General features: G+C 46.9%; 1 protein-coding gene across 4 annotated transcripts in view; it reads left to right on the top strand.

Annotated features, from left to right (window-relative positions):
• Positions 1 to 7,978, top strand: part of LOC137437933 (vascular endothelial growth factor A) — a 58,292-nt gene extending 50,314 nt beyond the window's left edge. For all 4 annotated transcript variants that reach the window (XM_068132690.2, XM_068132691.2, XM_068132692.2 and 1 more), the window contains exons 6-8: positions 4,941 to 4,976; positions 5,571 to 5,705; positions 5,929 to 7,978. In XM_068132690.2, the coding sequence (XP_067988791.1) occupies positions 4,941 to 4,976; positions 5,571 to 5,705; positions 5,929 to 5,950 (193 nt within the window). In that variant the 3' untranslated portion in view covers positions 5,951 to 7,978. The remainder of the gene's footprint in view (positions 1 to 4,940; positions 4,977 to 5,570; positions 5,706 to 5,928) is intronic.
• The last annotated feature ends 6,623 nt before the right edge of the window (positions 7,979 to 14,601 follow it).

The following is a 14,601-nucleotide window of genomic DNA, read 5'->3' as shown; positions in this document are numbered from 1 at the left end:
CCTCCCCCCTCTTCTCTCCTCCCTCTTCTCCCCTCCCCCCCTCTTCTCCCCTCCCCCCCTCTTCTCCCCTCCCCCCTCCTCCCCTCCCCTCCCCCCCGTTCCCCTCCCCTCCCCTCCCCCGCCTGGCAATGCCGGGTACTTCCCCCCCCCCTCTTCTCCCTCCCCTCCCCCCTCTCCTCCCCTCCCCCCCTTCTCCTCCCCTCCCCCCTCCCCCTCCCCCCTCTTCTCTCCTCCCTCTTCTCCCCTCCCCCCCCTCTTCTCCCTCCCCCCCCCCCTCTTCTCCCCCTCCCCCCCTCTTCTCCCCTCCCCCCTCCTCCCCTCCCCTCCCCCCCCGTTCCCCTCCCCTCCCCTCCCCCGCCTGGCAATGCCGGGTACTTCCCCCCCCCCCTCTCTCCCCTCCCCCCTCTCCTCCCCTCCCCCCCTCTCCTCCCCTCCCCTCCTCTTCCCCCTCCCCTCCCCCCGCCCGGCAATGCCGGGTACTTCCCCCCCTCCCCCTCCCCCTTCCACCCCCCTCCTCCCTCTCCTCCCCCTCCCCCCCTCCCCTTCCCCTCCCCCCTCTTCTCCCTCACGTTTATACACGGAATGCCGGGTACTTCCCCCCCCCTCTTCTCCCCTCCCCCCTCTCCTCCCCTCCCCCCTCTCCTCCCCTCCCCTCCTCTTCCCCCTCCCCTCCCCCGCCCGGCAATGCCGGGTACTTCCCCCCTCCCCCCTCTCCCTCCCCCTCCCCCTCCCCTCCCCTTCCCCTTCGCTCCCCCCCCTCCCCTCCCCTTCCCCTTCCCTCCCCCCTCCCTCCCCCCTCCCACTCCCCCCCCTCCCACTCCCCCCTCCCCTTCCCTCTCCCTCCCCCTCCCCCTCCCCCTCCCCTCCCCCTCCCCCTCCCCCTCCCTCCCCTTCCCCCTCCTCCCCCTCCCCCCTCCCTCCCCCTCCCCCTCCCTCCCCCTCCCTCCCCTCCCCCTCCCCCTCCCCTCCCCCTCCCCCTCCCCCTCCCTCCCTCCCCTTCCCCCTCCCTCCCCCCCTCCCCCCTCCCTCCCCCTCCCCCCCTCCCCTCCCCCCACTCCCCCCTCCCACTCCCCCCTCCCCCCTCCCCCCTCTCCTCCCCTCCCCCCTCTCCTCCCCTCCCCCCTCTCCTCTCCTCCCCCCTTCTCCTCCCCTCCCCCCCTTCTCCTCCCCTCCCCCCTTCTCCTCCCCTCCCCCCCTCCCCCTCCCCCCTCTTCTCTCCTCCCTCTTCTCCCCTCCCCCCCTCTTCTCCCCTCCCCCCTCTTCTCCCCTCCCCCCCTCTCCCCCTCCCCTCCCCCCCCCGTTCCCCTCCCCTCCCCCTCCCCCGCCTGGCAATGCCGGGTACTTCTGCTAGTGTATATATATATATATATATATATATATATATGTATATATATATATATATATATATATATATATATATATATATATATATATTGTCGCGTCTACCCTGTAGTGAAGACCTCAGGGCGACAAATGACCAAAACGAGCTTTAACTCCGAGGCGTATAACCAAACAATGGCGGTTCCTTTGGCACGCGCAGTAGTGGAGAGTAGCAAGGGCTTACCTGCAGAACACAAGGGATGAAAATTAAAATTAAAAGACAGAACACAAGGGATTAGAATTGTAACAAATAAACGATTAATGAAAATGATGCAGGCAATAACAAAACGAAAGGTGAAACCAACTAATTCCTATATTGAGGCGCCTCCACATTACAGACTCGTATACAACACAAGGGGGTGATGGAATAAAAATAAAATGTTGTGTGTGCGTTGGCCGATACTCCGCCTGGCGTCCTTGGCTGGTCTTGGAACCACCGTTCGGGCCCGCACAAGATGGCGCACAGTCGCGCCCATAGCAGCCAACAACCCGCAGAGCGACGGCCAAAACTCCTTCCTCCTCTGATCGTCGTGATCCACCGGGCTCCACCACTCGCTTCGCTAGCATGCACCGCTCCACGCGCAGCCGGCTCCGTCAAGGGGCACAGGGAGAGGGAGCAAAATGCGTCCGCCTTCCATGCAGCCAGGAACGGAGAGAGAGAGAGAGCGAATGCGACCACCTGCGACCAGCCCAGGACAGAAAGAGGAAGAGAGAGCGAATGCGACCCGCCTGTGACCAGCCAGGGACAGAAAGAGCAAAAAGGGAGAAATGGCGGTCACTTCTTCGCCTTTTTGCTCCTGGTGCTTGAATGTTCGACGATGACGTCACACTCGCTCCAATCACCGAGCGCCATCAAATCGTCCCAACCAATCGTCCCTTCCGGGCGTGGCTTCACCGCCACACTTGGCGCCCATAGAGAAGATTTGGCTGGGTGGTGTAGTCGTGTCTGGGTACCGTCGGCGATCGCGTTGTTTTAATCATGTGCCGATCGCATGGCTAGCTGAGCATGCTTTATTAGAACGAAGTGAAAAATCACATAGGCGATTACACACTGGGAATTTACCCCTATACCTTAACTAATTAACATAGCTCCACCTCTCGCATGGAGACACATAACGCTTACACTGACATCCGGCCCTGACTTAAATACATGAGGATTCTTCTTCGCGACATTCAGAGCACACTGCTCTATACAATCCTACCTCGACTAAGGTATTTAATTACCTACCCCCACACACGTAACAATATATATATATATATATATATATATATATATATATATATATATATATATATATATATATATATATATATATATATATATATATATATATCAACTTCATGATGATATATAGAAAGAGATGAAGAAGGCGGAGCTTGTTGGCGACCTCTTGCTCACCCGACGTAAGCCTGCAGGCTTAGTTTGGTCCCAACATGAAAGAGGGGAGAGGGAGGAAGAAGAGTGGGTTATGGTGTGGTGCGCTGTGTGGGGAGAAGTGCGTATGAATGCTTGTGGTGCGTCAGAGGAAATTGTGAATGCGAGTCAGTAACCCAGCCCCCAATGGGTCAAGGGTGTAATTGTTGAATGTTTGCGTGCGTTCCAAGTTGAACTAATTAGAAATAGGGATAGAAAGAGATAGAGAGTGTGAATCGGTGTGTTAACGGCACGTCCAAGGAAAAACTCCGTGACTTGTCAGCTCTTGCACCAACAATGTCAGCACCAACCCGTTCGATCCCACAGTCGCTCGCTCTCACATTGGCTTGCTCTTGCAACTGCTTGCTTTCGAGGGTTCAGCTTGTCTCTGGGATGTTCTCTGGATGCATACCAGCCCCGGTGATGGAATTTTCCGGCTTTATAAAGCCTTGGTAGAGGCATGGTCCAGGGCCTGGGCAGCTCTTCATGCAGCTTCCTGAATGGTGTGGTCTTTTTGGCACACGGTTTTCATTGGTCAAGCCCATGGTCCAGCGGTGCGGTCAACGGCCAACTCTACCCATATGTGGTGCTTTGTTTTAGGTTTTACCGCCATATTCCCCAGCATCTATTCCACCACCTTATCTAACATGTTACACCAATTCTTCATACCTGTCGTATGTGTCAACCCCCGCATTGGCTAACCCCCCGCTCTAGCAGGGAAAATGGCCTTAAAATGCATGTTGTTGTTGTTGTTGTCGTATGTGTCAACGATGACGTCCTTATAAACAGTATATTTCCTGTTTGGAATGGTTTTCAATTTTGTTTTACTGCCAGGTAAAAAAACTATTTCACTCCTCTCTGCGTATGTGTGATCGGGACAAATTCTGAGCCAAGGTATTGTTAAATAGAAAACTTGTCTTCCAATTTATGTTACGTTTCATGTTCAAAACACAACATTCAATTTAAACAAGTTGTTGCTCGATTATAAACTGATAATATGGACGGACGGACATGAACCAATTGCTTAACCCCCGCTTTTAGCTTTGCGTGCGCAGGTTACCATTTGTGTGAAGATGTCTATGTTAGAGCTAGTTGTAGATTTGTGGTGTGCTTTGTGCAATTGCCTTTTATTTGTTGTGGGATTGAGATGGAAAAATGTCAAAATATGTCGTGATGGATATCCATAAAAGGATTGTGGTGTTGTATTTTGGTGTCATTCCTTCATACTTTGTTTGGTTGTTTTTTGGGGATTCTATCCTTACATGTTTTTGTGGACTGAGGTTGTGGATCTACTCATGTAGATAATCTACTGATGTGGCTCTATGACCGAGGTTGTAGATCTACTGATGTAGGTAATCTACTGATGTGGGTCTATGACTGAGGTTGTGGATCTACTGATGTTGGTAATCTACTGATGTGGGTCTATGACTGAGGTTGTGGATCCACTGATGTAGGTAATCTACTGATGTGGGTCTATGACTTAGGTTGTGGATCTTCTGATGTAGGTAATCTACTGATGTGGGTCTATGACTGAGGTTGTGGATCTACTGATGTTGGTAATCTACTGATGTGGGTCTATGACTAAGGTTGTGGATCTGCCGTTTGGAGAGGTTCTGGGCTGAAAGGATTGAAACCTCGAGGAAGAACGGTGGCCATCTGATGATCCATGCAGTCGGGAAACAAGTCATTTGTTTACAGGTTAAGGTTCTTTCTTTAGGTGGGGAAACTGTTTTGAGGTTTACAATTTAAATTTGAATACGGGATGTCGTGAAATTAACATCATTTACAGCAATCCTTTAAATTGTATTATATTTTAGGAATAGCCAATACTGTAGAATTAATTTTTTAAAGTATTGTGTGTGTGTGTGTGTGTGTGTGTGTGTGTGTTACAATTGTGAGGAACAAAAATTAAAAAAGGGGATGTGTGCACGCATGTGTACCTGTACTCACATGTCTACACATTAATCCTTCTTGGTTTTCCAAAAAAATTATCCACTTTGTGTTGTTGTTCAGCTTGGGGTTTGCTGTACAGGATTTTTTTTTAACTCCCCCATTTCAATGTGACACCATGAGTGACCTGTTGTGACCTTTTGCCCACAAATAATTTAGATTCAAATTTCCTGATCTTGACATTTTCTTCTTCCAGGCTGAAGGAGGTCTCGAAACAATTGCAAACTGACAGGTAAGACTACCTGTCTGTAGAGGACGTTATGGAATTTCAGAAGTCATTGAATGCAGTACATTGCAAATACATGAACGACTGTCAAATTCAAAACAATTTATCCATGTCTGAGCATTCATTGAAAGCACTCCTGATTTCTTCTAAACATCTTCATGGTTTCACTTATAAATGGCTGCCTGACAGACATGGTTATCTATTACTGCTGCACCTTCAGATATAATTTCGCCAAGTGTGGCATACCAGTGAAGAAAAAATAACAAAATGCAAAATTGTAATATAATTTTAATTATGACCTTTACTGCAATTATAATTGTAATCCACAGCACGTTTGAGTAAATGTTTTCTGCATGTGTTGTTGCTCAAAATGATTGCGTTTGGCACAACATCGCAGTGAATGAATGAATGAATTTCATTCAATTCAAATTCAATTCAATTTCATTCAATTCATTCATTCATTCACAACATCGCAGTCAATTTGCCAATGTGTCAGAAGTAGCATGTTGACTCAAAGCTAATGACATTAAATAACTATTTTTTACTGTTATTTTTATAATTGTGACTTTGTTCACAGATTTTTCATTTGTTTATGTTTAGTGGTTCTTGTAAGCCCTGCTCTGCCCGCCGCCCAAACCGTTTTCAACAAGATCCGGTCACCTGCCAATGCTCCTGTCGCCTGTTGGCTCGACGTTGTGAAAAGCGCGGTCGATCCCTCGATCGCGCCAGTTGCCGGTAATTGCTTACCTGCTTTACTTGCTTACTTCCTTATATTCATCAATTTTATTAATTTATTTTTCCTTAGCATGGTCAGAGAGGCGTGGCATGATTTAGTCAGCTATTAATGGGCTTTCATTGTTAAATCTCATTGTGTTATCCCATATCGGTACATACAGCCAGATTACTTGTTTAGCCTCTGAATCTAGTTTTTGTTTTGACTTCTCTGTCTGGTCTCCAGGTGTAGGAAGCCACGAAGGTGAGCCTCAAGAGCCGGAGCTGGAAGCATATTTATTTAGTTTTGGGGTGTATTTATCCCTGGCTCGTTATGGAAAGGTCTTCTGTAGGTAGTGGTTCTTGCGTAAGCCTTGAGCAGCAAAAGTGGATGTTAATCCGTTTGCTTGTACCAAACCCTAATGTGTGGCTGTGTGCACTGCATGTGTGCACTGCATGTGTGCAGTGCTGTGTGCACTGTGTGCACTTCATTTACAGCATCATCTTCCTCTGAATGATGAGGTACAACCACTATCTTTAAGCAGTATAATGAATCGTTTATAAGATCGTTTAGGGTACACATCCCGATTCCTTTTGCATCTCCGAGGATGCCACCATTATTACCAAAGTGGTATTTTAGCTGCTGTATCTTGTGCACTGCGCTCCGCTGCTCTTTCACTAGAAAAAAATGAGATTTCTGTTCTCTGGAGTTGTGGTGCCGCACTGGTAGAAAATCTTAGTTTTATTTCCTGCACTAATAACATGATGTGGTTTCTGTGATGTTTTTTTGGGGCTCTGAGAAGGCATCAAAAGGTTTTTCCCTTTTCAAAAAGTTTCACAGCCAACAACATCACTTCTATTCCAATGGCATCAAGAGACACGACCATCACCAGAAAGAATGTGCTGGAAACCGCGTGTAAAGGACCGACATCTGTGCCGTGTCTTGGTGGTGCAGGACCTTCATGGTTGAGGGAAAAACATTTTTATCCGCACCCTTTGACGCGGCATCAAAAACCTTCAGTACTTTGCTACATTGAGTCTTGTCAGACAACACTTTAGATTGGTGTGCTCGAGCAGAGGGAGCTGAATGGTACGAATTGTGATGTGATGACACCGCAAAACCAGTTGCTTCCCTCTCCAAAGGTGAAGCAAATGATTTAACTGTCTTGTTTCCTCAGTTAATATTTATGCCCAATTGGCTATTTTGGTGACAGCATAAGGTAATAACTGGATTATACGAATATCAGCTATGAGCAACAGTTTGTTCACAGAGCACAGTCCTGCTTCCCTAAAAGCTGATCTCCATATATCATTTTATTTATATGCCATACATTAGATTCTATGTTAACTTGATTCTTGGATAAAAGTACTGAGCTTGTAGCGCCAACATGTGGAGTTTTAAGTCGGATAATGCAGAACTTGCAAAAGTTTTTTTTAACCTACCCTATTGGTAATTGTCTAATGATAGTTCTGTTTCTTAATGGGACGCGCTTCAGGCCAATATATGCCTTTTGGAATTAGCAAAAGTAATTACTATTTTATCTTCAGAAAAGTATTGTCAAGAATTCGTGGGAAATCGAATAAAACGTTTTCCTTCGTCCTCTGTTGTTGTGCCAAATTTTTGTCCAAAACTGATAGTTTTGGTGATTGCAGGGAGACGGTGTGTCTTTTCCCACAACTGGCAGAATCTCCAGGGCCAAACTGCACGCAATATGCTTCTGCCTTTGTGTCTGTTGCAGTTACTTGAAGTTGTATGATAAAAGCCGAATCGCAGCCTCAAAGTACTTGTCTCAGCATTGTTGAGTATCATTGATAATCTTGTCATTTTTCTTCAGCGTCATCCCTTTGACAATGTCATGATGTGAGTGCAAGTTATTATGTTTTCTATTTTGGCTTTGTGATATGGTAGCTCGGCTGTATGAAAATCACTCAATCAAACCTTGTGTTTTCATTCAATATTGAACCCACCACCTATCCTGGCTTCATAGTGACCAGACCACAACTGTTTTGATTTGTAGATGTTATCTGATGGAAAACATGTCGATGTAACATTATGTGACCCGATTTTTATTAACATGTGTGGATTTGTGTGTTAAAGAACATTTATTTCTGTCCCCTTTAACTGCCTGTTCATACCCAAACTGCCATTGTTATCGCTGCTTTTTCATTCACGATGTGACCTTGTATCAAATTAACACAACTGCTGGGCAGTCCAGCTCTCAAGATGATGCACAGTATATCCAATAAAAGAAAATTGGTCTGTCATTTCTGAATACAATAAAGTACATGCTAAGGTATTCTTTTGGAAGTCTGTGTTTATTTGGGTGTGTACATGTGCAAACCTTTGTGCATAAAATTCCATGGAAATTTTACTTTGCTTTGTGCAGCAGTTGATAAAACAAAAGTCAAATATCAAATACTTAGAATTGCTAACGAGATACAAGGTATTGGTAAAACATTTAAAATTATCCCTACAAACTTTGAAGATGCGTGAAGTGGTGAGGCGATATGGCAATCATCACAGACGAAGGGACAGGCAGTCACACACCATCATATTATTTATGTAGATTATCTTAGTCACTGCACATTAATATCCAAACAAAAGACGAAACGAGTATAATGGTACATACTGTAATAAAATCACATTTGGCAAAAACATGAAAATGACCATCAATTAAAATATCTGTTCATATTGTTACAGACACCAGATTATCCCATTTGCCTGATTTTGAATTTGGTGAGTCATGTCAAAATGACCACGACAGTCTCGGACCTCTAGCCGCATTCCCACATCGAGAGCCCCTTTACCGTGCAGATTGAGGTCCTTGAGATGGGTGAGTGGCCGCGGTGATCGGCGATCGCGTGGTCGATCTTATCAGGGCCGAGCAAACACTGACCACATGATGCGAAATTCTGGACCAATTCAACTTCAACAGGTTCCACAGAGCCACCAGGATCCACCCAGAGACTAATTCAGGTTTGCAAATTGTATTTGGAACAAAAGCACAAGTCAGGAATGTACAAGAAGCAATGGACAATGTATCCAACTCTTTATAATAAACCCCTTTTTAACTGTTAATAATAGTCGCGTTCCTGCCGATTAAAATCTTTCCAAGGAACGGATAGCTGAACAAATTGTTACTCCGGAGCGTTCAGTTCAATATGTGGCGGAGTTAATACAGGTGGGGGGTTGGGGTGTGGGGGAAGGAGAGGAGGAGGATGCTGAAGAGCGCTTACCTGAACGGATCCCACCGACAGTCCCCATACCTGCGGAAAATAACTCGCACAAAACGGATTTAAACAAAAAGAAACAGGTTTTATTAAAAGAAATGCCGGTAACAAAGAAACGCGCGATCAAATAATTTCCTAAATTGGGACGTCCCCACAAATAGACTTGAAACACGGACACAGGGAAAGGTAACTGAAAATAATGTGTGTTTGGGTGCACTTAACTCTGATCACTGGTGGGGTCTCGTCAAGGTCGTTGGCGGGAACCGCTCGCTTGTTGGCGGGAACAGCTCACTCCCGTGCTGCTAGGCCTCCGCACGCCCTCGCTCACTAGGCCGTGCCCGCCGGCGCGCAACAGGCCTTCCACGCGAATCGAACGGGCCGTGTGCAGCTCGCTCGTCCAGCCGGGCCTGTCCCCGTCGTCCCCGGTGGGAAGCTGCGGCCCTGCCCTTTTCCTCTGCACGTCCACCAGTGGTGTCTCCAAACACGGCCGGTCCGATTGCTTCCTTGAGCCCGTGGTCCAAGCACGATCGTTCGCTTTATTGTCCAGGACGAGAGAGATAAATGCCGACTGCCGCGATCCAGACCAGACGCAGAGAGAGCAGAGAGAAGCGAAGAGGGTAGAGAGAAGAGAAGAGAGAGAAAGAGGGAGAAAGAAAAGAGAAGAGAGCCAAAATGTCCGCTAGCGCGTTCTTTTATCACCCAGGCTCTGACGTCATTTGTCCTTCCTTATCCAACCAGTCCGTGCCAACTCGCCCACTCCAGAACGTTATCGCTGACGTCATCCTTCCACCAATCCCCGAGCGCCTCACACTTCCTCTAACCAATCACTGCTCTTGGGGGTGTGACCCCATGGACCTACCTGCTCTTTGCGCCTCCCAAGTCGGGGTTGTCAGCAGTAGGGCTCAATGCATGACTTCCGGTAGGTTTTTTATTAATGAGTGTTTAAATGTGGGATTCTAGCCTGACGTGTCTATGGTGCAGTGCCAAAAGAGACAAAGGAATAGATACAGAGGTAATGACGTACAAGGGATAATTTTACCGATAATCCCTGAGCTAATTAGCACAAGAGCCACCCTTTGTATGGCCACGTAACACTTAATCCGAACACATGACCTACCTGATCCCTACTTATTACATGGTGGTTCTTTTTCTTCACGACAATTGGAGCATGCTAATTTATGCAAATCTACCTGAACTGAAGTAATCACTGCCTACCCCCTACAAACGTAACAATATGTATCCAACAAACAGAGTAACTGACATGAGATATCTTAGCGAGATAACACTGGGCAGTAGCGACGAGGGTTAATGGGACATGAGAGAAGAGATACTCAGAGTCTAACCTGGGCAAATCCCTGATGGACCCTTCTGATTTGTCCAAGGAGATGGTCCAGCGATTGCCCGGCTATGCAACGGCAGGGGTCTTGCTGTGGCGTGGGCACCGCAATGTTGAAAGGTCTTTTATGAACTGTACCGAGCCAGACACACCAGGTCCTCTTTCCCAGCACAGCGCACAGAGCAGAATGACACATCACCAGAACCGACATGGACTGAAACTGCCAGGAGCACAAGACCATGGGGACCCAGGAACAACTGAGGACGAAGCTTGACCCTGAGGTCCCGCCTTTTGTCCTCTCTGCGAGAGGGTACCCATCCAATCCTCTGTAAATTAAATATATATATATTTGAATCACCTCTGCTCTGCTTCGTCTGTAGTGGTCAAGAGTGGTTAGACCGAGTGCCTTCGATCTATCTGGATAATTTAGCCAGCAAAGTTTTAGTAATAGTCTAGTGACTCTAGTAGCTCTTTGTTTCACCTTCTCGAGGCAATCCTCATTTTATTGTAAAAAGGTGAGCAAACGAGGCAATCCTCATTTTATTGTAAAAAGGTGAGCAACGTATATTGCAGTACTCCAGTGTTGGTCATACATGGCTTAGTATAACAAGAAGAAAAAGGACATAAAATGCCATAGCCCCCGTGGTTTTAGTAATTTTGCTGCATGGTGTTAAAGGCCATTTTTGGTTGGATTACAAAACAACAACCTTCTGCATATGTGTACTTTCATGTATTGTCTTGGTGCCAAGTTTGTCCGAGAAATGGTTGGGGACACGTTTAAGTAAAAAAAAAAGGCTGCTAGTCAGCCATCTAGGATCTGATCGCAAAATAAAGTGAGGTGCATGTGTATGCCAGCATGTACTCTGTTTGTGCCAAGTTTGAACAAGATTGGTAAATGCATATTCGGGAAATGGTTGGGGACGTGTTCAATATCGGGGTTTTTTGCAACTAAAATGGCCGCCAGTCTACCAATCTGTGAAGTTTGTGAAGTTTGTCAAGAAGATATATAGTATGTGAAGATTCGATATATTAAGTTTGATTTGAAAGCATGAAACTATAACGGCACCCTAGTCTGTAGAGCGCATACCTCTGCCAGGCTGAATAGTTTAAGTTTTGTATCCCACTGATAGGCCGAATCTGGATCTAGACCTGAACCAAAATCTAATCGGCTTGTTCTTGTCACTGACCCAACTCATCCACCTAATTTTGTCATAACTTGTCCAGAACTTTTTGAAATATTGTGCTCTATAATCGGATTTAGCCTCATCACTCAATGGTGAAGAATCTCTTCGGATATTCACCAAAATCGAATCAATTCTTCCTTGTCACATACTCAACCTGTGCACCAGGTTGTTGTTGGGCTCACAATGATCAAGTGACCTTCTAGCTGCAGTACGCAGGCAGGACAACGTGGCCGTTCGTCGGTGGCGATTTTCCCGACCCACGTAACCCAACATTGAATAAAGGTCTTTGCGGCCTTCAATGGCCTTCAATACGAACCTGGCCATTAGTTAAATGAGTGGGACCACGTGGCCACTCTCTCTTTGGAGTCCATTGGCCCAAGTGGCCCGTATTGAACAAAGGTGAGTCTTCTCGGTCCTCACTTGCTTCTTTCAAGCAGGTTTCCCATCGGTCTGAAAAACACTACATCGGTCTGGGGAGGAACATACAATCGTAGCAGATCAGGTGGCCGGCTACCACCCTAACCTAACCTGATCTATCTACCCCGCTAACCCCTCTAAACTAACTTTACTTCTGCTCCTGTAATCTCTCTGCTCTAACTCTACCTTTATCCCTTTAATTTCCCGAACCTAAATCCTGCCCTGCTCATCCCTTCTAAACTAGTCTGTCCGTCCCCGGCCCACTATTGCCATTAACTATCCTATCTTGCAGGAGGAAAATGAAGGCACATATGATGTGGCATGGCCTCACAAGGCTCGCCAGTGGAGTAGCCTGATGTGGGTATGCCTACCCCAATACTAACATCTGGGACACAATGGGTCCTCGCAAATCTAGTTACCCTACTGTGGCCACTGACATTCAAAAATGGTAAAAAGGGGAACATCCCTGCTATCTATCTTATTGCAAGTCCTGTCTTCCCATTTATTGGTGCTCGAGGAAGTTTGGGCCCAGCCCTCAAATTTTCTTTCTGTACTTCCTCACAATATGGCTGAGTAGTGTGGCTTTCCCCGGCAGGTTCTCCCTGCTTTAACTCGTCTCAGCATCCATGCTGCTGGCATCACGGCTACCTGAGCTTCCGCACTCCACTAACTATTAGGGGGAGGCATCTCCTACATTACCCCTTCTGGTGCCCTCTCTGGAACATGGTGCCCGAAGCCCTCTCCTGGTGTGTTCGGCACACCTCTACTAACTCCCCTGCCCCTGTGGGCTTCTGCTGAGCTCGGGCTCGGTGCACCAGTTCCGGAATACCCTTTTCTCTAAACCTCCTCACTAAAGCCACATTCCCAGCCCGTCAAAGAACTTCTGCACCTTCACAAAATAAAACTTTCTTCAACCAGCATCAACAGAGAGAATGACGCAAAAGACCCTCACGTAGTGTGAAAAGAAGAAGCTAGCAGTGCAGCAGAGTTTACATGGGGAACTCAATACTGGAACTCAATGATATATCTCAATACTGGTCTCTTCCCTAGTTCCCTTAATGTCCCATCCAATATTCCCATGTCTTCTGTCTACACTTAGACACTCTGCTACCCTGTTGTCCTTCACTTTTGGAGGTATCTATTTATTTTATATGTCAACATGGTAGCATTTTTCTTTACCCTCTCTCCTTTCTCTGCTCCTACCCTTCTATTCTATCTCCATACTCCTATATCCTCCCAATCTTCCTCCATTCTCTCCCAAACTGTGCTCAGCTCATTTCCTTTTCCTACCATCCTACATTCTCTTCTTTTCCTCAATTTACTCGCTACCCATACATACACAACAAAGAGATACCTTCATTACTATTCTCTTCCCTTCTGTTCCTTTCGTCAATGTTGGTATTTCCCATTTCTTCTCTCCCTACCCTGTGTAAGCATAATAAATAGATGCCTTATAAAGGGGTCACATGATCACATATATTTACACAGGATCTCGTCGTGATGTCAGATCAGGATGGACAGAACCAGGTGGATGCTAGATGGTTAGACATTGCTGTAACTGAACTGGACATCACTGAAGAAGGACTTGTAGAGCGTGCAGTAGTGCCATCCCCACTGTTTGGTAGTCTTTTTAATCGCCCATCTGTGAGCCCAGTGCCCCAAATGGAGCAAGAACAGATGCCACAAGGCAGCAGGTCTGCGTCAACGGCACATTTAGTGAGCCAACAACTAAATGTCATGATGGCCTTATTTGAAAGGATGGAGGTGAGGCTGAGAGCTGGCCAGGCAGAGTTCATTGAGAGCTGGGCAGGCTAAATATGGGTCAAGTTGGGATGCTGGCAGACATGGAGGCTATGTGCAACAACATGAGTGCTGGGCGAACAGAGGCAAAGGCTGGGCAGGCAGACCTTGTAGGGAAAAGTGACATGGTATGAGAGGAGCTGGCCATGCTGAAAGTGAATGTGGCATGCCTGTGGGACGAGATGGCGACTGGTCAGGCCACAGGTAAAGTAAAAGGGGTAACCAAAAGAATATGGCCGACAGAGCCACTACAGGGTAATGAAAGAAACCAAACGGAGATAGTTCAATTAATAAACCTTTTGCACCTTAGCTAAACAAAACTTTCCTTCACCCAGCACCAAAAGCAGAGCGATATCCTGTAACAAATTATCTGAACGCCATCGAATCTATCGCCAATGAAGGCAATGGTTCATCTCTAAAGGGGGTCGTACACTACTACTCTTCACATACAACCACGTGGACTAGAATAGGGGGAGCTGTCTTGTCCGGTAAGTGGGGTCACATGGAGCAATTGAGCACGCCCTCACGTAACGGTTTAATACAGCCTCTGAGAGGCTGGAGAGAGAAGTGGGGGGGGGGGGGGGGGGGGGTTATGAGTGTTGTGGTTTCCAGGATTCCCAAAAGAGATCCTCACAAAGGTAAGCAGTTATTTCATAGTTATACTGTTTTGTTTAACAGTCTAAAGTCCGTGTTAATAGATCTGGGTTACGATTTTGCAGTTATAAATCCCATATGTGCCATTTTTCTCATTCCACATTCTTTTCTATAAGCCATCTGCTGCACATTTTCCTCAAAGGTCCCGAAACTGCTTCAAACCACTTCATGAACTCCTGTGCCAGAATACTGCGCCAAAACCCGAGGCTGTCACAAGCCCATTTTCTTCACAGATGCCCCAAGCCCGTTTTGAACAGGTTTCGTAAACGCCTGCGAAAATATGTAGTGCCAAGACCAG

Source organism: Myxine glutinosa, chromosome 12, assembly GCF_964187855.1.
Source record: "Myxine glutinosa chromosome 12, kmMyxGlut1.1, whole genome shotgun sequence".
In the NCBI taxonomy this organism is placed as follows: domain Eukaryota; kingdom Metazoa; phylum Chordata; class Myxini; order Myxiniformes; family Myxinidae; genus Myxine; species Myxine glutinosa.
Note: the sequence above shows the minus strand (reverse complement) of the source record. Positions and strands in the feature narration are given on the sequence as shown.